Raw genomic sequence first — 25,372 nt, 5'->3', positions numbered from 1 at the left:
TAGGTCTCAGGTTGACTGTGCAATGTATTTATAGGGACATTGCCGTATATGTGGATCTGGGCTCTTTCCTCTCCCTTTAAATGTATTATATTTCTAATCAGTTGGTTGGATTGATTTTGCTAACCAATTTTCTAACATATTACTCATATTTCAAAAAAAAACTACTTTGGTTTCTTTTGAATATAGTATTTAAATTGAAATAGAAAATTAGAGGTTTATGACAAGTATATTATACAATGCTACTTTGGAGGATGGCTTTGAAATTCCTTCAGAATTTTTGTTTTGTTTCCGAAGCTTTGTCTTGTGTGTCTAGTTAAACGTTTGACTATCTTGTTTGAATTTGGAAGTATTCTAACATGACACAATATTTGAATAAAGTTTATCCTTAAAGATGTAGTGGTCTCATTTCATGAAAAATGAAACAAGACTCTGTGATATCTGTGGTTGTGGCATACCTGGAGTAATGGAACCACAATTCTACAATTAGAGGAAACATAGCAATATTAATAATTGTTAGCTCTGTGTTTTAGTCACACACTGGTACTCTAAATGCATGTTCTCATTTAACGTTTACTCGGAGGTGCATATTAATATTATCCATGTTTTATAGGTGAGAAAATTGAAGCTTTTTAGAGAAAAATAACTTGCCTAAGGGCAAAGAGCTAGTGAATCTCAGAGGCTTGGTCAGACCTGGATCCATCTAACGTTCAAAGGCCGTGCTTTTAAGCATGTTTTTGTATGGGAGGCAGTATGCGAAGTCCAGATCCTAGCTTTAGGAAACAGATCCTACATAGCTGTAGATAGATGTGTGACCTGGGCGGGTTAGGTGATGTCTTTTGGAGCTGTGCTCTTCCTCGTCTGTAAAATGGGAATAATAAAACCTTTCTTGCTGTGTTTTTAAGATTATAAATAATGTATGTAAATTACCTGAAAAGGAGTAGGAATTCGATAAATATTTCCTTCTTTTCCCTGAAAGATACTCAGTATCATGTTTCCCCGAAAATAAGACCTAACCGGAAAATAAGCCCTAGCATGATTTTTCAGGATGACATCTGTCGTACGGGGTGCCAGGTGGGGTCTCTGCTCCCGCTCCCCATACAAGAATGCAGGATATGGTGAGGCCAAAAAGGAACACCCACGGAGCCATAGGTAGGGGAGTCATACCACTATATTCTCTCTGGCGGCACTATACTCTCACTGGAGGCTGGATCCACACTGTCTGCAAACCGCCATCCACGCTTGCCAGCCCAGCCGCCATCTTCTTGCTAGCCCCCATTCTTCTCTCTGTTAGCGTAGCCACAGCAGTTATATTAGTGGCCAATGGCTCACTGGTTACAGCTGACGGCCAACTAGCCACAGCTGATGGCCATCCAATCACATTGATGGCCATTTACTACCTGAGCCAGCACCTGTCTATGTGAGGCCGAGAGCCTGGAAACTGCTTTTTGGGGTTTGGCCCCACAACATCCCCTGAGCGTAAACCCTAATGTATCTTTTGGAGCAAAAATTAGTATAAGACCCGGTCTTATTTTCGGGGAAACACAGTATGTACTATGCTAGGTGGGTTTTGTTTTGTTTTTTAACCTTAACTCATTGGATCCTTTCAGCAGTTGTTTTCTCCTTTGTTGTGCCACCAGCAAAGGATTTTAAAGAGATGCAATTGAATGGGACATCAATACAAATGGGATGGCTGTTCATCTCTAAAATGGGTAGAAGGTTTGCTACATGACAGCAAGAAAAAGATATGTGTATGAAACATTATCAGACCCTGAAGTCTGATAGAAACAGTGAGAATTAAGCGCCTTAAAAGCTGAGTATAATTCCAGTGAGTAGAAAGGAGAGGGTTTTGCATTAAACATAATTGAGGTAGATGAGAATATCCTGAGATAATAAATAGACAAGTTTGGCTCATTCATGTAGAAGATACACGTGTGAATTACTGAGAGAAAGGGTCAGAGAAGATGCATTAGGGCCAGTTTATAGAAAGCCTTCAATTTCACGCTGAGGAGTTTAATGCTGTATTTTAACATTTTTTATCTGAGTGGCCTAGGATAGGAGAAACCAAATTCCTCCAAATGAATGATTTTGCACCTTAAAACATGAAGATAGGCCTGAAGTGCCCAATCAGGACACACCGTTATTTATTAACTGGGCAAAAAGGGTAGGGATGGAATAGTAATAGTTAACCGGGCTTACTTACTAAGTATTGATTATCCCTGTTCACACAGGATTAATTACACTAATTATGGAGAATTCATAGGAACAAGACCATACTTAGACTGAAATACTTTTAACTAATAAAGTGGCATAAGTTTTTATACCCATTGGGAAACAAGCAAAACAAACAAACAACATTTTCCTTGACTCCCAGATGCATAAGTACACAATTTTTAAAGTATCTCTTTACCTCCATTTATTGTTCTATTCTACTTCCTATAAAATTAAAAACATTCATTAAATAAAACTAATTGGAAAATAAAGCAGTTAAAAGTAATTCTGAGTGTTTCCTTTGTTAGACTTCCCAGGTTTTGGGTGAATAACTAATTTAATTTGTAATAGCTGGAATCTCTGGCCTCTCTTACGCACCTTTCTTTAGTACCATGTTTCGCCAAAAATAAGACCTAGCCGGACAATCAGGTCTAATGCGTCTTTTGGAGCAAAAATTAATATAAGGCCCTGTCTTATTTTACTATAATATAAGTCAGGGTCTATAATATAATAATATAATATAATATAATATAATATAATATAATATAATATAATATAATATATAATATAATATAATATAATAAATATATATAATATAATATATATAATATAATATATAATATAATATAATATAATGTAATATAATATAATATAATATAATATAAATACCAGGTCTTAATTTTTGCTCCAAAAGACGCATTAGAGCTGATTGTCTGGCTAGGTCTTATTTTCGGGGAAACAGGGTAAGTAGAACCCACCAGAGATAAACCATTAAAGTAAATTTACCAGCTTTCTTTCATCTGTGTTATTCTGCTACCTTTGCCTTGTCTCCAATATTCTTACCCTTGTTTCACTCCCCATCTACTGTGTCTCCCGAAAATAAGACCTCACCAGAATATAAGCCCTAGCATGATTTTTCAGGGTGACATCCCCTGAACATAATAAGCCCTAATGCGTCTTTTGGAGCAAAAATTAATATAAGATCTGGTCTTGTTTTCGGGAAACACGGTAGTCATCATATTCAAATTATATAGTATCACTAATTATGTGTAAAGCAATGACTTTATTATCTGCTTGATCCAGTTTTTCTTAACATGACCAGAAGTAAAGAGCAGTGCTGCCAAGTTCTACTGAGAATGCCATGTTGTGAAAACTCAACTCTACGGCTCATAATAGAAAAGAGAGGCAAGAAAATCTGTTTTTATTGCATTTTTAGGGAGTATTATGCTATTGCAACATGTTTTCAGTGGCATCATGCCTGTTTTAATATCCTTGTTCATTAAAGTAATGTACAAACAGTTATCAACTTGAGCACTACAAAAGGATCATTTTAGGAAAAGTAAAATTTAGGCTGGTATGAATTTTATATAAAGCAGTCTACATTTGAAGGAAAAATATCTTAATCGAAGCTTCAATCTCTAGTATGGTATAGCCTAAATTTTTTAATATGAGTACATTGGGAAAATACATTAAAATCACACACGTGCGTGTACACACACACACACACACACACACACACACTTTGAGACCGTTTTAAAATAAGACTTTAAAAAAAAGGACTTTTAATCTAAATTCTGTTTCTCTGTTCCTGTAGAGTTCTGTAGAGTGACAGTTTGCTTGGTTGTGTCAATGTTGGTCCCTGGAATAAGATTTTCATCTTTCCCTTCAATCAAATCATTCCACTGATCAAAATCTTTCTGCAGTTCTGTAAAATAGAAATGTCAATGAACAGTCAACTTTTGAGCGCACTAAACAGCGGAGTGCCACTAGGTGGCAGCATAACACCACACACTGTAGAGTCTGCGTCTTGATCAGGGAGACCCGCTCTTCTCTGCAGAGCCGCAGGCAGCCAGGCCGCTTCAGCGGCTGCATCTGAATGCGAGATGGGATTGAGGCCCTGTGCTGTCACGGTCCTCAGCATGGAGGTCCACCTCAGCCTTCACGGAAAAACCGTTAGTTAGCTTTCATAAGCCGATTTACCACGTGGTATGCAACACAGCAAAATTAAATTGCTCAAATATTTGGTTTCAAACAGATTTACTGCTATGTCAAATTGTAAACCGCTGGAGACTTGTTAAAATGGGATTAAGGCTGCGTTAGGATAGTTGTGTCCTGAGCATGGTCTGGTGTGTGTGTCACGAAAGAATATCAGTTTCTTACCTAAATGCTTCTGTAAGAATGCCAGTGAAGCTTTGTTGCTAAGATCAATAGCTACCTTCGAATCTATTGTTCCTTGTAATGTAAACATATGTCCAATCATTTTGCCAGTTGCAAAAGTGAAGTCAGCAAAATTCTGATGGACTGAACCCCTGAAAGGTAAATGAGACATTTCACAAATCACATTGTTTGATCAAATTACCTTTGTAGTTAGGGTGCAGGAAAGATACCAGCCTGGTTGACTTATTTACGGATAACCAAAGAAACAAAACTTACTGACTCGATCTCCTTAGTATGAATTTGAGGGTCACAGACTATTGATGTAGGGGTCCTACCATACATACTCGTCTTTCCTTCTAGAGAAACAATTCCAAGATTCCTGTCTTGCTTGGCATCTTGTCTTTTAGGAGAAATGATTCCAGCTTTTTAGAGGACTGGAATACTTGCAATTTGAGTAGATGGAATGTGTTATATGTTGGAGGGACGCTGAACTCAGAGCCAGAATCCTGCTCCCTCACCACTAACACTTAACTTGATATCGATTTGATGCTAATCAAAAACACGTTAGATGTAAGCCTTGGATTAAGTAGATTAAAAACAAAACAAAACACTTCTCCTTGTATTATTTAAACTGTAAGCACCTTACAAATACCACTGTACTGCACTTTATATTCACCAACAGCCGACCATCGAATAGAATGGCCTTTTTTAGTGCTCATTTTCTATTACTTCTGGGACATTTGACACTTGATTTTCTTGCATTTTTTTCCTCTTTGTTTCCTTGATATTGCACCTTCACCTCTTTTCCTCCACTCTGTTCTTTACTAGCTCTTCGCCTAATTGTAGGCCTTTCTCAAGGTTCTACTCGCAAACCAATTCTTTTCTCACTTTGTGGTCTCATTTATTCCAAAGGTTTTCCTCTATAATATCCAAAGTCTATGCCTTTCCAATTTGTGGCCAGACATCTCTCCCCAGACTTCCCAGTCTCAAAAAATCCCAAGGGTTAAAACCCATCTTCTCAGCCCCACTTGGTCCACCTCTTCCCTTTTCAGCAAACTGCCATCCTTTTTGTTATCTACACTCAGAACAGAGCCAGACGCATCAAGAAGGTAGACACAGGGTCAGACAGAGCTGAGAGCAGAAGCCTGGACGCTGCCAACAGTAGGGGACTGGCCTGAGGAGAAAGAGAGGGTCGGGGAGAAAGGGCGGGGGCAGCCTAATGAGAAGAGAAGCAGGAAAGAGTAGGGCTGTGGTATCCAGAGAAGTAGGGATAGTCCACAATATGAAATGGATGCAGAGAGAAAGGGTGACCCTGCAGACAGGCTGCTGGGCCTTTTATACGCTCAGTAGGACCAGCTTCAGCACAGTGGTGGGGGTTTAGGAAGCTAGACCACAGGAGTCAGGAAAATGGAAGTCAGGGCATGAAATATTAAGTACAAGCTATTCTTTCAAGGTTTCTAGCAGAGAAGAGAAGAAAAAGATAGCGTAAGCGCCTAGTAGGAAGTAGGGTGAAGGAAAGGGTAGGTGCTCTATACTGTTTCTCTTCTAGAACTGGACTTGCACATACAAATACGCTATATTGAAGTCCTTACCTTATCTAGACCTTTCCTTGCCATCTATCTAAACTCTCTCGATCCCTCAAGACCCAATTCTACTCTCATCTCTTCCAAGCAGCCTTTTCTGACCATCTCTGTTGGAAAAGACCCCTCCATGCTCTGATCCTGTAGCGTTGATTACCTATACTATATGTATGTCTGTCCTGCCTGTCTCTTTTTTTCTCCTTCTAAATCAGGGGAGTCCAAACTTTTTTCAACGTTTTTCACCAAGGGCCATATGCGGTAAAATACACAAACAGCCGGGCCACTCATTCAAGGTGAAGTGCGTATTGCCTCACCTGGTTTATTTAAGTAAACTAAATATATTTTTGGAATTTGCTGCGGGCCAGTTAAAAATGGATTGTGGGCCACAGTTGGCCCGCGGGCCACAGTTTGGACACCCCTGTTCTAAATAAACCAGGTGTCAGGAGAAGGGTGAGCTCTGTCTTTGCTTTGTAACATCTCATTGTGAGCTGAAAATCCTATTGGCATTTTTTTTTTCACGTCCATGATATAAGCATATTGCCGACAAAGGGGGACCCCATTATAGTTTGGGGGAATTCATAAATTCATATTCTTTCCAAATAGGTAAATACATTGCAGGTCTCAACAAATGATCTGACTTTTTTCCTAAAGAATTCCTAGTCCAGCTTCCTGATGGAATGCTTCCTCCTACCCCAGCCCCCAAAATGTGTAATCTGACCTTATGCTTACATAAAAATAGCACATTTCCTGTACAGATTTTAATGATCACTATATGAGCGTCACATGGTAATTTGCACTTTAAAAGCAGTAAGCCTAAATGCACGTAGAGCCTCAGATTTTCTAAGGTTCTCCCTTATTGAAAATCAAAACAACAAACTTAACAATACTTTAATGGCTACCCCATGGTATCTGTTGATGTTTACCCACATTTTAAGTTTCTGTTTCAGATGATGAAATAAATCAGTTCCTGCCACTTACTTGATTGTAATCATTTTTCTTTCTTTACCAGGTGAGTCGCATTTTTTCATTTGTATGATATTAGCAGGATATTGGAACCGTTCAGAGTTGATGAAAAACAGGGGCTGAGAAAAATTGGAGAGTACTTCTTCAGCCAGTGGAAGCATCCATGCGTCCAGGGCAATGCCACACCTGCAGGTGTTGACAATGATAAGAGAAGGCTGGTTACACATTGGCCGACATGCAGGACTTTGTAATGATGCTGAGATTAAGGGACAGACCCACAGTGGTTTGTTATGGGTTATCTCCCTGGCATCACACTTCATGTGAGAAGGGGATATGATTAGCTTTATAAGGTAGCGGACTTGGAGTTTTATAATCACTTCCTTTAGGAGGCATTTAGGAATTGTGACCTTAGAACAATCTACTACTGTCTTTAAAATTTTATTCATTTTTTTTGTTACATTATTTTCAAAACAAATTTTTTTTAAAAAGTCGTAATTTCTTCAAAATTGTGGGGTGTCTGAGAAAATTCAATACATGCACTATTGCCCCTGTGTTTCCAGGCCTTCTGGACACTTCATGGTCTATTTATTGTACCTTTTTTAGAGTAACGATTAGACCCATTGCTTTATATCTAGAGGTGGGTGCTTCAGCTGAGAAAGTGTCTGGGCATTGAAGAAAAACATATGGGGCATATTGCTTGAAAATGTAACTAGTTTTCTTTTTAAAAGATGTTTTCTTTTTAAAACTCACGTTTTATGTGCTAAATGAATGAAAGAAGAGAATTCCCTTATATTAAAACAGATTTTAAGAAATGTGAGATGAAGTTTCACAGATGACCCTGTCCCTTCCTGAATGGGTGACACTACATGATCTCATCAGTCTGGGATGAAGGGGTTCAAGAAAGAAAATGTTTCTACAAGTTAGAAGACTGGTCCCGACTCCCACCCAAATAACTATTCAGACCTCACTCCAAATTAAAGATGAAAAAAAATTAATTACAAATACCCTGCCAATTGGGGAAGGGTAGACTATAAGGTAGCAATATTACAATCACAATCATTATGTCACAGATAAAATGTGTATGTAAAGATAAATTTCCAAGTGAAAATGTTAAGTTCTCAAACAGATAAATAAGAATGATGAGGGAAAATCTATAGGGGTGGGGAGAGTATTTAATAGCAGTAAAAGTAGGTGGTTTCTGCCTGGGAAAACTCCCATGGAGTACTTCATGGAGGCAAAAGAACAGACTTGTAAGCCACACAGGATCCCTTCCTCCCTAAGAATTTAATAAACTTCTACCTCACCTGGGTTATCACTCCCCCTCTTCCAATAAATTACTGTTCTCTGTCTTTACCTCATTTTCTTACCTGAATCTCTGGTCATCGTTAAGAGCCTGAATAACCGTGGCTCCACCAAAAGAATGTCCCATTACTGCTATTTTATTCCTATCGATAGAGTCCTATGTGAAAAAGCAGGGTAGGAATTCGTAACCATCTCATAGGTTGTCAGAAGAATAAACTGAATGATTTTGTGAATCACACAATTATTATTCAATTGATGGGCATGGTTACGTACCTTGATTTCTTATAAAAGAAATACACACATATACAAATATACATATACATAATCCACACACATAAATACATGTATACAAACGCACAATGTATTTTATACACACACACGCGCACACACACACACACACACACACACACACACGGTACCAAAAAAATGTATACACATTTTAAGAAAGGAAAAAGCTATTAAAATTATAATACAATAAATGACACTAGCAGTCATCTGAGTAACGCTATCTTTTGAGCGAACATCATACTACACATTGCTACCGTAATTCAATTCAACTTCGAAAAGTAATACACAGATAACACCTCTTAGAATGTGTACATTTTTTTGGCACCCCCGGCATATGCATGTTAAGCGTTCGTAAAAGTTCAGAAGTGAATTAATGGTCGTCCTAATCACCCACACTTAACACAGCAGCATCAGTGCTAACTTCTCCGTCTCCCCACTCCATATTTAGTAGTTTGTTCATTCCGTGAGTATTTACTGAGCACCTGCCCTATGCCAGGCGTTGTAGTTCATTTGCAGTGAGCTCACAGTCTACTAGAGAAGGAAGAGACACAGATGCACGACGTGGATACAATAGAGAGGCACCAAGAAGTAGACATAATAGAAGCTAACCCAGTCAGGGCTGGGCAGTGGGGTCCACGAAAGCTTTTCTTGGAGGAGGGGATGCCTGACTTGAGTTGAAAATAAAACAGAACTTAGCGAGGAGAGTGTGTCAGGCCAAGAGGACATGTACAAAGGCATGGAGACAGGAAAGAGAGTGGCTGGTTGGGGAACAAGAAATGCTTCACCATGTCTGGAGAATGGACCATCATCTTATACTCAAACTGAAGTACTTCTGGTTCCCTCTCTTCCCTGAATTCCACCATCCACATCCATTTTTGAGTCTTTGTTTATGTGGTCCACTGGTCTGATAGTTTACCTTCCCTCCCAACATTTTGTCTAAAACTTCTGACCGACTTTCTGGGATCAAGCTCAAAAACATGCAGAAGCCCCCCAAGAATCACAGTACTTTCACTGGAGGTATTAAGTTGAACCCTACGAAACTGACATTTTTGTAGACTGTTGTCAATTTTATATAAAGTTCAACCTAATACATTCTTCATTGCTGTAATACTTGACCTGTAATTTTTTTTGCAGCCCTTTATCATGCTGTACCTTGTATGACAACAGAAAAGCAGACAATAAAAAACAAAGAGCTACAGGACAAGGGAAAAAGGCTTTTTTTTTTTTAGCTCACCTTCAGTTGTTTTAGATCAAACTCTAAATCCAGTACATTCTTCGTTTCACAGTCAACGCAAAGTAACAAATCGAGAGCTTGGGAACACTCCTTTGCTCTTAGCTGTACCTGATATGATTATTGGGAGAAGGAAATGACAAAGTCAACAGCTGCAACACCTACTTTTCAAGTTTGCTTAGAGCTTGCAGGTGGGAAAAACGATCGGTTGCTTTTAATCTGGAAATGTCTAAGCAGTTGGTGATTAGGAAACAACCTGGCATCATGACACAGTCCCCAGCTTTGCAGGTAGCTAAAGCTTGGTCCAAACCCCAGCTCTGTGGCTTCTCCACAGGATGACCATGGAAGACTTACTTAACTTCTCTGGGCTTCCATTTATCGTACAGCAATGCCTACTTCCGTGAGATGGGGGTGGGATTAAAGGCAATAATGCATGTAAAGCACCGGCTTGAAAGCTTGGCACAGGGTGGAAGCCAGTGTGTTTTATTTCACTTAATCTTCCCAAGAGCCCTGTGTGAAGGATACTGTTATTATTCATTATTTTGTAACAGAGAAAACATGGAAGCAAAACAAAGAGAGTAAGTAACTTGTCCAGGACCGCCCACTACAAAGCGATGGCGCCAGGATTCACACGTAGAAAGTTGGATCCCAAGGCCTGGACTCTTAATACTATCTCCTCCTCTCTGAAAAGTAGTCTTTTCTTATATTGCCTGTAGCAGCGGGGAGGGGGGTCTCTGAATTTATTTTGATATTTTAAAATTCTAATGCAAAAGAATTCTGTATATTCACTGTCATCTCCCAGAATTTTTGTCTTTGTTTTTCACTATGACCCAAACTTTTCATTGAGGGACTTTTATTCCTCAGAGAATCTTCTGACAGACCTTTTGGGAATGGGACGGAGGAGAGCGAGGAGCACAGCTTGCCCTGTGTGAAGTTAAATTAGCAAATGTCATCATTTTGCATATGCTTTTTAGTTACCATGTCGCCTCTACTCAGTGCATTGTACCTGCTCGTTTCGTAGAGGCACCTCCTCCTCCCCGTGTTTTAGGGTTTTAAGATAGAGCCAAGTCTTTTTCCCTATTTCTGCAGCAGATTGGTCGTTGTAATAGTAAGTCGCAGAGGCGGATCCATCTCTACAATACAAACAGAGTCAGTCACTTAGGCTTTCTCATCTCACCCTTAATCCTCATCCCCATCCTTGACGCAGCCTCACTCTGATCTTTCTGACTTTCTTTTCTTCTTCCACACTACCTTTTTTATTTTTAAATCAGAGAGGCCCGAAGGCACTTCTAGGAAAAAACCACTGTGAGTCAACGAAACCCATTACATCTTCACAGTTCTGGGAGGCCATGTTGGAAACTCACTCCTGGAATCAAATCCCAGCACTGTCACCGACTAGCTGGGAGGCTTTGGGCAAATTACCCTTTCTCAGTTTCATTTTCCTTCTTCTTAAAACAACGGTAATGGTAACCCCTTCACAGGGTTGTTATAAAGATTAATTGATGGTGTGCGAATACGACACACAAAAACACTCTAGAAACGCTAGCTTTTTAAAAAAATTCTTGACAGTCTAACTCAGTCTCCTTTTTTTTCTCCTCATGTAATCATTGTGGACAGTCCAATCAACAGTTTTTATAATCCTTTAGGAAAAGTTAGAGCCCAGCTACATACCAGGTGACGTACCTGTGTTCTACGACAGCAACAATAAACCCATGAGATGCCAGGTCAATGCCAATAGCAGAATAAATTGTCCTTCAAAAAAAAAAAAAAAAAAAAGAAAGGCATTCAACTACCGGTCATAGTTACAAGGAGAGGTTCACTAATGAACTTGGGCCCTGGGGTAAAGCAGAGAGCTGTGGTTCTCAAAGGAGGTGGGGTGGGGGGGTGGGGGAGGAACAGTTTTGCCCCTCAGGGAGAGATCTGACAATGTCTGGAGGCCTTTTCATTATCATGAGTTAGGAGACGGTGCTACTGATATCTAGTGGGTACCACGGAGCTGCTAAACCATACAATGCACAGGACTACACAACACGAAATTATCCAATCCAAAAACATCAATACTACCAAGGCCGAGAAACCCTGGAGCACTGATTATATAAACACAGACGGTGCCCAAGAAATGTATACACATTTTAAGAAAGGAAAAAAACTGTATTAAAATTGTAATATTCAATATTTACCAATAACAAAAGATGAATACAAGTCATGTTTGACTTCTGCAATTACAAGAAGTGCTCAAAGTGTAATATTAATACACTTTTTTTTTCTTTCTTAAAATGTGTATACATTCTTGAAATGTGTATACATGTATTGCCTTCGAGAGTCCTGGGTTTTAATCATGACTCTGCCACTTACCCGCTCCATGACTGTAGGTAACTACTGAATTTTTGTCCTCACCTGTATAAGGAGGCGAATAAAGCCTCTGCTTTAGGACAGTTGAAGGTTCTGATAAGATAATGTACGTAGGAGGCGGTACAGTGTGGGGCGTAAGGGAACAGGACCTGCAGTCTGACCGCTGTGTTTGAATCCTGGCTCCCACTGATTAGGTGTCTACCTTGGATAAGTCACCTATCCTACCTCTGCCTTGGTTTATTTATCTGCAGGTGGGTGATGCTGTGACAGTTTGGTACCTAGTGAGATTATTGTAAGGATTAAGTAGGTTAATACCTTTTCAGTACTGATCATATGTCTAAAAACAGGGGCATTACTGAGCACATGTTAGCTGTTGTTTAAATCATTGGACAGGGAGAGATAGTTAAAAAATCATGTGCTAAGCGATTATATTGATAACCCCCTTCCAGGTTTTCATTTTGCACAATCTTCTCATGTCATGCATTCAGTAGAAAATGTCCAGAGTACAAAGCAAGTAGGTAGGAACTATGTCTTCTACTCCTAAAGATGCAGGGCCTACTTAGTAAGGGAAAATCATCTAGTAAGGAATCGGCAAACCTTTTCTGTAAAAGGCCAGAGAGTAAATGTATCCAATTCTGCAGGCCATACATTATTTGTCACAACAACTCAACTCTGCTGTTGTAGCACAAAAGTGCCACAGACAGTGTGAAAAGCAAATGAGTATGGCTGTGTACCAGTATAACATTATGTACAGAAGTAGGCAGCAGGCCAGGTGTGGCCCTGGAATTCTAATCGGCCAGCCACTGGTCTAGTAGAAATCAAATAACTAGCTAGACTACAATGAAAGAACTGAAGATAATCTCTTATCACAGATGTTACCCAACTTCCTAGCTAAAAGCCACCTTTTCTTTTCTGAAAGTCTTATCATCCCCCCTGAGGTGGAAGACGGGAAGGAGGCAGTTGTGAAGACATAAGAAGTGGAAAGGGTGTGGTGGTCATGAAAATGTACCACTCAGATACCAAGTCATAGAGACTGTCATTGACCAAAGCCCCCACTCAGCTCCTGCCCCTCTCATCCATGACCACATACATGTAAGCCAAGCTCCCTGCAGGTTACACCCAGGGACCGGACACAGTGTACGTGCCACTCAGGCCCATTCCTGTGAGATGCAGGACACCTCTCATGAGCAACTTGGGGTCAAGCACCCCTTCCATTGGCCTGACCCAATATTTCTTAGAACTGTGCTGCAGTCTGATACTCTTCATACCCAGTCCTTCTCTGTTTCTCATTTTGAGAGTGTAAATATTATAATACAGAAGGACAACAGTCAGAAATGCAACAACCTCTCTTCTCTGTTGTGAGGCTAGTCTCCATGAACCGGAAGGAGGAAAAGACAGGGCTAGGACTGATGGATAGATCACACCCAACTCTTGAGGAACCCCAACTCCTCCAGGACAGGGGCCAGCATGACACTCCACAATCTGCTATTTCCTTTTTGGGGATAAAATACATTCAGTCATTAACCCCTAGAGGTTGAAACTGTTCAACCACTCAAACTTTACCTGAATGCTCCAAGACCATGAGAAAAAACAATTAGTGGATATTTTTCACCAGTCCTCAGAGGGGAATTCCAGCTTACAGGAGCTGTCATTGATCCTAGTCAGAAATGGAAGAATATAATTAGTGTTTTCTCTGACTTGAATGTTGCTGGTTAATTTAAGCTTACATCTCATTAGTATAAAATCCCAACCGATGGAATTTATATTCTTATGCGTTAATAGAATATTCATAAAACAGTCTCTTACTAGATACCCACTGACCAAGGACCCGAACCATGTGTTGTTTTCCTAAGACCATAGGATCATTCATTAATTATCAGTTCTCCTGGCCAGCTCTGAACTTAAGGCGAGACATCTTTATACGTATAGGTGTATTGGAGAAGGCTATTTCTCCTTACCAATCCCAGGTTTTGGTAACACTTTAAAGGGAATGTTCCGAAATCAAACTACTAGTAAAGCTCAGGAACACTGCAACCCAGAGTCTTCGAATTGGAGATTCCTCTCTTTCTAACCAGATCAAGAGACAGGTGGAGAGACCGCTGACTTCATACTCAGATGTGGCTTTGGATACAGTGATGCCACTTACTAGCTACTGACCTCGGACAAGTTAAGAGGACTCTCTACGCTTCAGATTACTTTTCTGTAAAATGAAGGAAATGATCATCTATTTCATAAGGCTTCTGTGAGAATTATATTTAAGTAGGTAGCATGTAAACTGCCTATCCAGTCACATAGTACAAGGCACAAAAAAATGTAAGATACTGTCTTTTCTTCCATTACTTCTCAACTCTTACTGTTAGTGTTATCATCAATTATTTGTGTTTCATTTTTTCATCTATAAAATGGAGACATGATCATGAAGATTGAATGTGATGATTGGTACAGGAGTGATTTACAAGTTATTCGTTCACCGTACAGATGTGTAGTTATAATATTTTCATCATTTCTATTATAAGTGGCTTTTCGGAAAACTCCAGGGACATGTTTAAAATAAATGCCAAAAGCTGTCGGTAGTTTTGAGGGGGGAATCTAAAGATATAGTTAACACCAGCCCAACAGTAGTGTCTGGTTAAACAGATAAGGAGGAAAAAGTCTATATGAGTGAAATGTAGACAAGCTGAATGATGAATGCACATCAGATTGTCCAAGGGAGAGAGGCTAGTCCCTTAGAGGGGGGTGATGGGAATGAGAGTAGATTCTCCTCATTTATACTAAGCAAGAAATAAGCATCAGCCCAGCTGCTACTCTCACCACATCATTGCTCCCTCGCGGTACGTAAGAAGAAAAACTAAAGACCAGCCATTGTGAGATGTTACAGCCAGTCTGAAAGTCTGTTACTTTCATTCCCTCCACCCATCCCATTATATTCAGAATGGACAAAAAGAGAATGCTTGATTCACTGATAGTTTTCCTGGCTTTTGGCCTTTTAAGAAATATGTTCTTTCTTTATCATCTTAGGAGAAGTTCAGACGAGAAAAATCGACTTTGGTCTTTAACTGCCTGAAACTCTTGCTGTTTTCAAGGCTTTCTTATATTCTAGAGCCTACAAAGTGGGACCAGCAGAAATCTTACCAAACAGTGAGTTCAAAATTTTGCCCATAAGCCAGCGTGTTCCAAGAAATTTACTAAGACCAAAAAAATACTCTTTGTTTGGGATCCAAATGGTTTCAGAGTGCACATCACCTTGGGATGGATAATACACACGCAAGAAGGTACTCTGTAGAGGACAGAAATCAATGCTTGTTTAGTGACATTGCTTCTCAAACAGATTCCAACAGCTATTTTGCCTATTTAATTAGTGGGGACCCAAATACCTCTGTTGTTCATGGAGAGGTCCAGAGACTTTTAAAGATGCTGTCATAATTGAATGCAATTGAAAGAGAAGAGAAATAGTACAACAATATTCTTTCTGAGTGAAAAGAAAGTTTGAGCAGTCTGGTTTCATCCATTAAGGAAGGGAAAAATGGAGTTTATAAGTCAAGTTAATCAGATGACAGCAATGGATTGGGGAATGACTTAACAGGCAAAAGGCTTCCTATGAAACAATGCAAATGGCAAAATGAGTCATTCTCAAGGGAGGGCAAGGTCAAGTTTCAAAACCTCTAGTGAGCCATAGCAGCAGTTAATATTACAATATAAGGATAAGTGGCATTAAAGCATTACCTTATTAGTGTATTTAAACATCAAGTCTGTACAACTGACGGAATAAGGTCCGTTTCCTGTGGGGATTTTAGTTTGGCCAAACATTGCAGCAGCCATCAGAGCTTGTAATTTACTGATCCGTGCTGAAAAACAGGTAAATATTGTCACCCATTACTCCCAGACTTTATTATGCAAATAAATTCCAAGGGAATCAAGTTTCTGTCCATAGTTTCTGGCCTCCTTCATCTCTTTCCTAACTAGTAAAGGACACAAGTAATTATTGAGGGCCTGCTGTATGCAAAGTACCATGTGGGGAGAAGGATGGAGGTAGTCACAGCCCTTCATCAAGACACTTGGGAAGGGCACCTCCTAATACTTACAGCCTTGCCCTTACCTTCTGCTCCAATCCAGTGCATATTAAAGGCCACTTCCCAAATCTGTCTTTCCTAAACATAGACTTTGTCTCACATTTCTGATTTGCCCTTACAACTCCCACTGGGTATCTCCACCTGATGTCCTTCCATAGGAACAAGAAAGACAGTGGTACAACATGAAACTAAATAACCATCTATCACCCCTTCCCCTGCCTCATTCTCCAGCCACAGAGACTGCAACCCCAGAATTTCCTATCCTGTGTACCCCAAATCAGAAACCTGGGGATCATCTTACTCTCCTACCTCTTTCTCACCAACTCCTTAAATTCAACTAAGTCTCAATTTGTAATACTTGTTTTCCATTTAGGATTATCTCTCCAATACACCCATGACCCTCAGGCTCACTCACTCATTTATACCTTCACTGTCTCTTGACTAGACAGTTGCCCTCTCTCCTAACTGTTCTATTTCTCTTGGATCTTGGCCTTTTCAAATGCATCCTTCACCCAGCTCCTGGAGTGATTTAAAATACAAATGTCACCAGGCAATTCTTCTTACAATCCTTCAATGGCTTCCTATGATCAGGTGGTTTTTCATAAAGGGGGGAGCGTGTTGGAACCTTTTGGGGAGGCAGCTTGTAGGTGGTATTTGAATCTACACATGCCTTCCCAAGCTATTTCCACTGCTACTTGAGGCACAGTTGTGGCCCATCCTTCCAGTGTTCTGGCTTTGAAACGTGTTCATAGGCACACAAGCTAAATCCCAAATTCCTGGGCACTGTAAGAAAGACCCTCCGTGACCTGGAGGTCCATCATCTCATACTCTTCTCCTGCTTTTCCCCTTCCATGTGCTCCAGTGCTCTGGAGCTATCCACGCGGCTATTTGATGCCTCTGCACCTTTGTACACGTTATTCCCTGTCGTGGCAAATTCCTATTCCACCTTTAACATCTTGATTCTATCAAGTCTTCTCTGAAGCCTTCCCAGATCCCCCAGACGTAACCATATTACCCTTAGTATTAAATCAATTCCCTGTATATATTTTCATCATTCTTCCTGTCATCTTACAATAAAATTACGTGTTTACACACTCTGTCTCCCACGGTAGGCTCTTTCTTAAGAGCTGTGTCTGTCTTTGTATCCTCAGATCTTAATACAATGTCTGACACATAGTCAGTGCTCAATAAATATTTTTCAGAATAAGCTGAACAGTTTTTCACTGCCACTGGTCTCTCATTTCCATCAAATGCTTTATGGTATACATCCTTTTTTTTTTAAGATTTTAATAAAAGTATAGCTAACGTACAATATATATGAGTTTGGGTATACACAGTAGTTATTCAACTATAGACCTAAAGAAGTGATCACCAGATAAGTCCAGCAACCATCTGACACCATACTATGCTATCACAATATTATTGACTGTATTTCCCATGCTGTACATTACATCCCTGTGACTTGTTTTATACCTGGAAATTTGGACCTCTTATTCCCCTTCATCATCCCCCCTTTTTCATTTTTTAATTACATTTGACATTCACTATTATTTTATATTAACTTCAGATGTACAGCATAGTAGTTAGACATTTATATAATTTAACAAGTGATCGTCCTAACTAGTCTAATACCCACCTAGCACTATAGTTATTACTGTATCATTGGCTATATTCCCTATGCTTTACTTTACATCCCTGTGATTATTTTGTAACTATCAATTTGTACTTCTTAATCCCTTCACTTTTTTCACCCTGTCTTCAACCTTCCCCATCTATCACCCCACAAATCTAGTACCCATCTGACACCATACATAGTTATTACAATATTATTGACTGTATTCCTTATGCTATACCCTACATCGCCATAACTAATTTGTAACAACAAATTTGTTCTTTTTAATAACTTCCCCTTTTTCATTCACCCCCCCCCCCCGAACACCCTCCCATCTGGCAACCATCAAAATGTTTTCTGTATCTTTGAGTTTGTTTCTGTTTTGTTCGTTAATTTTGTTCTTTAGATTCCACATACAAGTGAAATCACATTGCATCTGTCTTGCTCTGTCTGACACTCCACTCAGCACAATACCTTCCAGGTCCATTCATGCTGCTGCAGATGGTGAGAAGCCATTCCCTTCCCTGGCCAAGCAATATTCCATCGTATATACATAACACTTCTTCTTTATCCATTCATCCATTGATGGACACCCAGGCTGCCTCACATCTTGGCCATTGTAAACAATGCTGCAATGAAAATATGGATGCCGAGCATTTGGGTTTCTTAGGGTAAATACCCAGAAGTGGGATTACTGGGTCTTTCTTTGTCTCTTCCTAGAGCCTTAGTTTTAAAGTCTATTTTGTCTGGTATAAGTATTGTTAATTTGGCTTTTTTGTTGTTGTTTGTTTCCATTTTCATAAAATAACTTTTTCCATCCCTTTACGTTCGGTCTGTGTGTGTCTTCAAATCTGAAGTAAGTCTCTTGTAGGCATAGGTAAGGGCTTTATTTTCTTATCCATTGAGTCTCTGTATATCTTTTGATTGGCGCATTTAATCCATTTACACTGAAAGTAATTGTTAAGAGATATGTAGCTATTGCCATTTTATTATTCATAGTTTTCATCTTTTTTTTTTTTCCATCTTAAAGAGGTCCCTCTAACATTCTTTGTAACACTGGTTTAGTGGTGATGAACTCCTTTAGCTTTTTCTTTCTGGGAAGCTCTTTATCTCTCCTTTGACTTTAAATGTTAGCCTTGTTGGGTAGAGTACCCTTGGTTGTAGGTCCTTGTTTTTCATCACATTTAACATTTTGTGCCAATCCCTTCTGTCCTGCAAAGTTTCTGTTGAGAAATCAGCCAACAAACTTATAATTTATAAGGGGAGCTCCCTTATAAATTATTAGTTTCACTTACTACTTTTAGGATGCTCTCTTTGTCTTTAACCATTGCCATTTTAATTATAATGTGTCTAGGTGTGAGCCTGTTTGGGTTCATCCTGTTTGCTACTCTCTGTGCTTCCTGGACTTGTATGTCTGTTTCCTTCACCAGGTTAGGAAAGTTTTCAGTCATTATTTCTTCAAATAGGATCTCAATGCCTTGCATTCTCTCTTCTCGTTGTGGTACCTCTATGATGCAAATGTTGTTACGTTTCATGTTGTCTCAGAGATCTCTTAACCTGTCCTCATTTTTTGGATTCTTTTTTCTTTCTGCTGTTCTGATTGGGTGTTTTCTGCTACCTTGTCTTCCAAATTGCTGATTCAATCCTCTGCTTCATCTAGTTGGCTGGTGATTTCTTCTAGTGCATTCTTCATTTCAGGTATTCTATTCTTCACTTCTGACGGGTTCTTCTTTATGGTTTCTATGTCCTTTTTCATACTTGCTATCTCTTTGTTGAAGTTCTCACTAAGTTCCTTGAGCATCCTTATAACCATTGTATTGAAGTCTGTCTCTGGTAGGTTGCTTGCCTTCATTTTGTTTAGTTCTTTTTCTCAAGTTTGCTCCTGTTCTTTCATTTGGGACATATTTCTTTGTTTCCTCATTTTGGCTGTCTCTCTGTGTTTGATTCTAAGTATTAGATAGAGCTGCTATGTCTCCCAATCTTGGCTGGGTAGCCTTATATAGTAGGCATGCTTTGGGGCCTTGGCACAGTCTCCCCGGTCACCTGCACCAGTTGCTCCATGAGGGTCCCTGGTATAGGACTGTGTGTGCTATAGTTGAGCCTTGATTGCTATTCGCACATCAGTGGGTGGCATTGGCCCTCAGGCTGAGTGGCTGTGTGGTTTGGCCACATCTACAGCTTACAGGCTGCTTTGTGGGGGGCTTACCTCACTGAGGGGCATTCGTCCCAGTGTGCTCTAGTGCCTGTTGAGACCAACCTGTGAGTATGCCGCTTGTGGGCTAATTGAGTGGTACTCTGCTGTGGTCTGAAGCCAATCTCTAAGTATGTTGGTTCTGGGGACTCTTGAGAGGGGCTCCCATGCAGGCCCAGTTCACCCACTGCCTGTGACCAGCCGGGGACTACCTGGTAGGAGCTACAAAGCAATCCATAGTTGTTTGCTGCCTGTGCTGAAGTTGGAAATACGTGGGAGAGGCCATACTGTAAACTGAAAACATCTGCCACCAGCACCGGTCCTGGGGTAAAAGCCAGGACACCACGAGGCCTGCTGCCACCTGCCAGCTCCTTTAAGGTTCAGCCACTGATAAAGCCTCGTGCCGTACACGATTTGGGTGAGGCAGGGTCTCATGGAGTCACTAGAGTGGGAAGAGTTGTGGTCACCATGTTAATGTAGACTCTGGTTTGGTGCCAGTGCTGAGCTACTCAGCAAAAGTCTCAGAGCACACCAAAGGCAGTTGCTGCCCACCTGGGGCCTGCAGACTCCAATAGTTTTCCAAGAAAGAGTGCATTGTGGACATGGATGGCTGCTTGCCAGAAAGTGCTTCCAGTTGGGCAAATTGGGTGGGGCGGGGTCCCAGGGAGTCAGCAGGGTGAAGCAGTGAAGCTCAATAGGTCAATCAGATTCTGATTTGGCCAGAGGGGAAGGACTCAACACAGGAAAGATGGCGCCCATCTGCCAGCTGCATAGAAGACCCCTTCATAGGGAAAATGCCGACTGTCTTCCTACCCTCGCACCGAAGCTACACATCCCAGTGTGCCCCCGTATGCCTCTGATGCCCCCTGAGTCACCGTCTTTCTGCTGGAGCCCAAGGTGAGTGCCTGAGAGCAAATGAGTCTGTACCTGTCCTTTTAAGAGGATGTTGGTTTCCTGCAGCCTTTCATCCCACTTAGATGGTCGGAATCCTCACTGCTTTTCACAGCCAGGTATTATGGGGGCTTTTCTTCCTGGCACCAGTACTCTGGGCTGGGGAGCCTTGTGTGAGGCTGGGGACATTTGCTCCTCTGGAGGGAACCACCGTGGTTGGGATATGCCTCCTGATTATCAACTACCACACAGAGGTTTGGGGCCCAGCCCATTTTGCATCTCTGCTCCTCTTACCAGTCTCGACGTAGCTTTTTCTTTATAATTTTAGTTGTAGGAGTTCTGTTCATCTAGACTACAGATGGTGCTCCAGGTTGATTGGTCTATAACTTAGTTGTAATTTCAGTGTGTTCATAGAAGGAAACAGGCAAAATATTTATGTACTCTGCCATCTTGGATCTCCCATCCATGGTATACATTCTTTTACCCACCCACTCTTGAAACTTTCTCTCCCTCTGGTGTCAAAACCCTTCCACACACCTGCAATTTCATCTCACCTGTCTCCTTCTTTCTAAACCCCAACCAAGTCCATATTTAATTTCAAGATGGTGAGTTCAAATATCAGTATATCCAGACTTTTACTTTTCTAGATTCGACTTGCCCACTACTTTCCCTGTTGGACTGGGAGTTGACTACTCTGCTAGAAAGACACTTTCATGCTCTCCATCACATTCCGCCTATGCCAGTAAGACACCTAGAATTATGTTAAGTATGGTACCTGCATTGAAATTATAAGGCATCATCCAGAAAGATTTTGAGTCATGAGAAGAACTCCATTTATATCCTCCACATCGGTGACATGTGTGAAGCACCTGCCAGTGATGAGCCTTTCAACACATAAGGTCTTGCTACTCAAAGTTGGTCCATGGACCAGTATCACTGGTATCACCTGGGAACTTGGAAATGCAGGATCTCAGGCCTCACCACAATTCTACTGAACCAGAAAAGGTATGCCTATTAAAGTTTAAGAAGCACTGGACAAAGGTACCAGGCCACCTGGCCTGACACATGAGTCAGCAATTCACAGGCATATGGTAGGAGGTAGTTCCAAGGAAAGCAGGGGGTGAGATGAATAGACCCTGGGTCTTAGAACCAGGTGATCCTATTTTGGTTTCCAACTGTACCTCTTCTAAGCTATGATCCTCTGGTCTAGGTAATTTACTCCCCTCTCTTATCCTCATGTGTAAAGTGGGGATGAAAGCACTTGACCAGCCTGTAGGACAGTTTTAAGGACGCTGTGATACATATGTCAAGTATCAAACACAGAACACAACATATAATAGGTGGACATCTGATATTATCTGTCCCTTATCTGGAGTTAGTTAACTCTGGCTACCCAAATAGTATATAAGCCCTTAAAGGAGTTTTAGCTAACCTAAGCTAAGCCATACCATTTTCCCTTCAGTCAGATTCAAAATCCAAGGCATGTCCTTAGAGATTGAAAAAAAAAAAGAAAAAGAAAACATAACATTACCTGTAAGGCTAACATGTTAGGGTCTATTTTGAAATAGAAATGGCTCTTTTTCTCCCATTTAAGACTGTCCACAGAGCCATGCTTTCTGGTCAAGTCCAGAGGACAGCAGGGTAGGCCATGCCTGCCTTTCCTTCTGTGAGGAGCAGCCTGTGTTCTGCTGTGCCCCTTCCCACAGGTGGGCATGGTGTGACTGTGCAGGGATTGAAGGGGAGGACTGGTTCACAGAGTTTGGTGAGGAGCCCAGAGAACCCACATCTGCCTTGGAGACAATACGTCTGGAATTGGGAGTTTAGTTCTAGAGCCATGGGAGGGTTCCAAGTTGGATGAGTTTCCCCTTGTGAGAATTCAATTCCACCTGTGCTCTGGGAACATTTTCCAATAATCTAGGCATGCCCTGGTTCTCAAACATCTGCTCTACCGAAGAGCCTCCTCACTCAGCGTTCAGTTCAAGGTAAAGCTATAGACCTGCCTATTCCAGCACAGAAGGTCTTAAGAAACTTCAGGCTGGCCCAGGTTTAGGTCTACAGGACCCTGTGGCCAGCCAGTGCCAGGGGTGCTGAACAAAAGGCTCAGCTAATGCAGTCATGGTCCTGGATTTCCTGTTCTCTAACCGTCTACCTGGATTCATCATGAAGGAAGAAGCGGCAGGAGTCTTGTTAGGTTGAATGACCACTCTCTAGATGATAAAATTTGGTGGTTCAACACTTACGTCACTTCCTATTTTTCTTCAACTTTATTTTCATAAAAGCATAGGAACTCTTGGTATGTTATTAATCCTATTACATATTTCTAGTGGAATTCTTAGTATTTCTGGTATTTATTCCTCGCTTTGGAGATGGACTGTATTTAGGCTAGGACCATTACATTCTCTTATATGGCTTTATGTCCTCCATTAGCAAATAGGATATCTCTAACCTATATTTATAAACCTTTTACATGCATAACCATATTTTCTATGTATTCAGTTAGTAAGAAGAATATAAGGAATCATCTTTTATTTTAATCTTTTATTCAATAAACTGTTTCTAATAATTAAAAAATATTCATGCATTTATTTTTGAGCATTTAGAATGTGTGGGGCATTGGACTTAATGCTGGACCTACAAAGGGGAAAATTAATTAGTCTGCAAGCTCCTTGAACTTGACTACAAACTCTTTGGCTTAATTACAAGTATATCAGTGATGACTCAGATTCCTGGTTAAGTGTTGTTGAATTAATGGACCTGTAAGATATTGTGTCATTTCCTGTGCAAATGTAGATATAAGATAGAATTCCTCTGCTACTGATGCATTCATTTCCCCAACTGCGAGGTAGGGTGAAATTCATAAGGTGCTGGGTTATGAAAGGTCTTTTGTAAATGTTACAGTAATGAGTCACCCATCAAGCCTGAATAACTAGATCCAGAGGGACCATATCTATCCAGGTGCACAGGTCTGTGGGTATAGACGTATGACACCATTCAGAAGCCACCTACACTGCTCACCTGAGGAGACTGGACAGAGAACTTCATGAATCACAGCCCTTTGGGACTGGCAGGAATTCACAAAGCTCCAGAAGCAATCTCTCTGCAATACAGGTGATGCTAGATGTATCTGTTTCTAGATGGCTGTCCCACTCTGGCCATTCTTCCTGGGCTTGTCTACACGTTCTTTTCCTCTCCTTCTCTCCCACCACAGGTAAGAAAGAGCAAGGGATGCAGTCATTTCTCATCTGGAGCACTTTAGTCCCTACTTGTCCCTGCTTCTCCCTGTCACTAGATAGAAAAGATTACTCTCCTCTGCATCCCAGACCCTAAATTGCCACCTTCTCACACCAAGACTACCAGGACAACTGTTGAGCAAAACATCTGCCTCTCCTTCACCTTCGTGGAAGCAGGTTTTGAGGACGCTTCTGGGGGGAAGTTTACGGGAGTTGTGTTACTGTGTTTGAGTGGAAGTGGGTTCAAGCTGTGAGGGAGAGAAGGGGCATCGAGGGGCATGAGGCCTGCAACCTGGGTTTCCAGCTTGTCTGGTTCTGTCCTGCAGTCATGACATTGGAGAAGGCAGGCGCTTCTTCGGGTTCCGTTGGAATGAGGAGAAAGTGAGGCCCTGTCCCCTTTCCCCTGGAGAATAAAGGGCCTCTGTGAGCATCTTCCTGACAGAACTAGCTTAGGCGTCCATACATGCAACTACTCTGAGGCCACTTTGAATCTGGCTACAGGTCAGTTGCTAAAGCCCTTGAACAAATACACCTCTTACCTGATGATTCAATGTGGGCAACAGGGTTTAGGTCTTGCCAGTCAAAAGGATGAACCAGAGTGAGGCAGCTGCAAAGGCAGAGAAGCGCATGCAATGTGGGTGGTCGCATCTTGGAAGCTGAGCAGCGGTTTCAGCTTAACCTTCTTCAAGGCAGATTATTAAAAGAAAAAAGAAAACAAAACATGCAATAAAGAGGACTTAAACAATCTGACAAATCAGCTCTGTTAGATACTAGTAACATGATTTTATATATTATAAGGAAAGAAGACATTTGGAAAGAATGGAACGTGCATTTTTCTGAAAGTCGCTAGGGTGGCCAAATCCTTGGAAATCTGGTGTTTAGAGCACAGAAACACTTTTAGGCTGTTACATTAGGCTTTTGGTAATTAGTTCTCTAACTTTGTAACAATCTAGTGTGGTTACAAAGAAGAAAATCAAAATATAATAATTATAACAATTACACATCATAATCATAATAATATCCATAGGCATGTTTAGCACATAGTAAACACTCGGTAGTTTTGGCTCGTATTTCCATCATAATTATAAAATTATCATAGTGCTACAGCTGTGGTTGTTTTTGGCGTTGTGTTGACGATGTTATATTTTTTTGGTTATCTCTATAATCCTACTAGACTGAGCTTCCCAGAGGCAGAGGTCAGGTCTTTATGGGTATTTATTAGGCAAATGTTACATACCTCTGCTAGACAACAGTTGTGGAAATACTGGAAAATTTGACATATCCCTGCTCTGCGGAG

The 25,372-nt window shown here is 40.8% G+C and overlaps 1 protein-coding gene across 3 annotated transcripts in view; it reads right to left on the bottom strand.

The window, feature by feature from the left end:
* Positions 1 to 3,392: 3,392 nt before the first annotated feature.
* PLA2G7 (phospholipase A2 group VII) overlaps positions 3,393 to 25,372 on the bottom strand; it is a 40,540-nt gene continuing 18,560 nt past the window's right edge. The window contains exons 2-12 of one of the 3 annotated variants that reach the window (XM_074333034.2): positions 24,615 to 24,754; positions 15,805 to 15,926; positions 15,214 to 15,358; positions 13,645 to 13,738; positions 11,413 to 11,481; positions 10,736 to 10,862; positions 9,733 to 9,840; positions 8,276 to 8,367; positions 6,924 to 7,094; positions 4,369 to 4,517; positions 3,393 to 3,913 (exon numbers count right to left, since the gene is read on the bottom strand). In XM_074333034.2, the coding sequence (XP_074189135.1) occupies positions 3,771 to 3,913; positions 4,369 to 4,517; positions 6,924 to 7,094; positions 8,276 to 8,367; positions 9,733 to 9,840; positions 10,736 to 10,862; positions 11,413 to 11,481; positions 13,645 to 13,738; positions 15,214 to 15,358; positions 15,805 to 15,926; positions 24,615 to 24,723 (1,329 nt within the window). In that variant the 5' untranslated portion in view covers positions 24,724 to 24,754 and the 3' untranslated portion in view covers positions 3,393 to 3,770. Of the gene's footprint in view, positions 3,914 to 4,368; positions 4,518 to 6,923; positions 7,095 to 8,275; positions 8,368 to 9,732; positions 9,841 to 10,735; positions 10,863 to 11,412; positions 11,482 to 13,644; positions 13,739 to 15,213; positions 15,359 to 15,804; positions 15,927 to 24,614; positions 24,758 to 25,372 lie in introns of all 3 variants that reach the window. The other 2 variants (XM_019734669.3, XM_074333035.2) reach the window with 2 other exon arrangements.

This window comes from Rhinolophus sinicus, chromosome 2 (assembly GCF_057876585.1).
Source record: "Rhinolophus sinicus isolate RSI-liver-muscle chromosome 2, RSI-T2T, whole genome shotgun sequence".
Lineage (NCBI taxonomy): Eukaryota > Metazoa > Chordata > Mammalia > Chiroptera > Rhinolophidae > Rhinolophus > Rhinolophus sinicus.
Note: the sequence above shows the minus strand (reverse complement) of the source record. Positions and strands in the feature narration are given on the sequence as shown.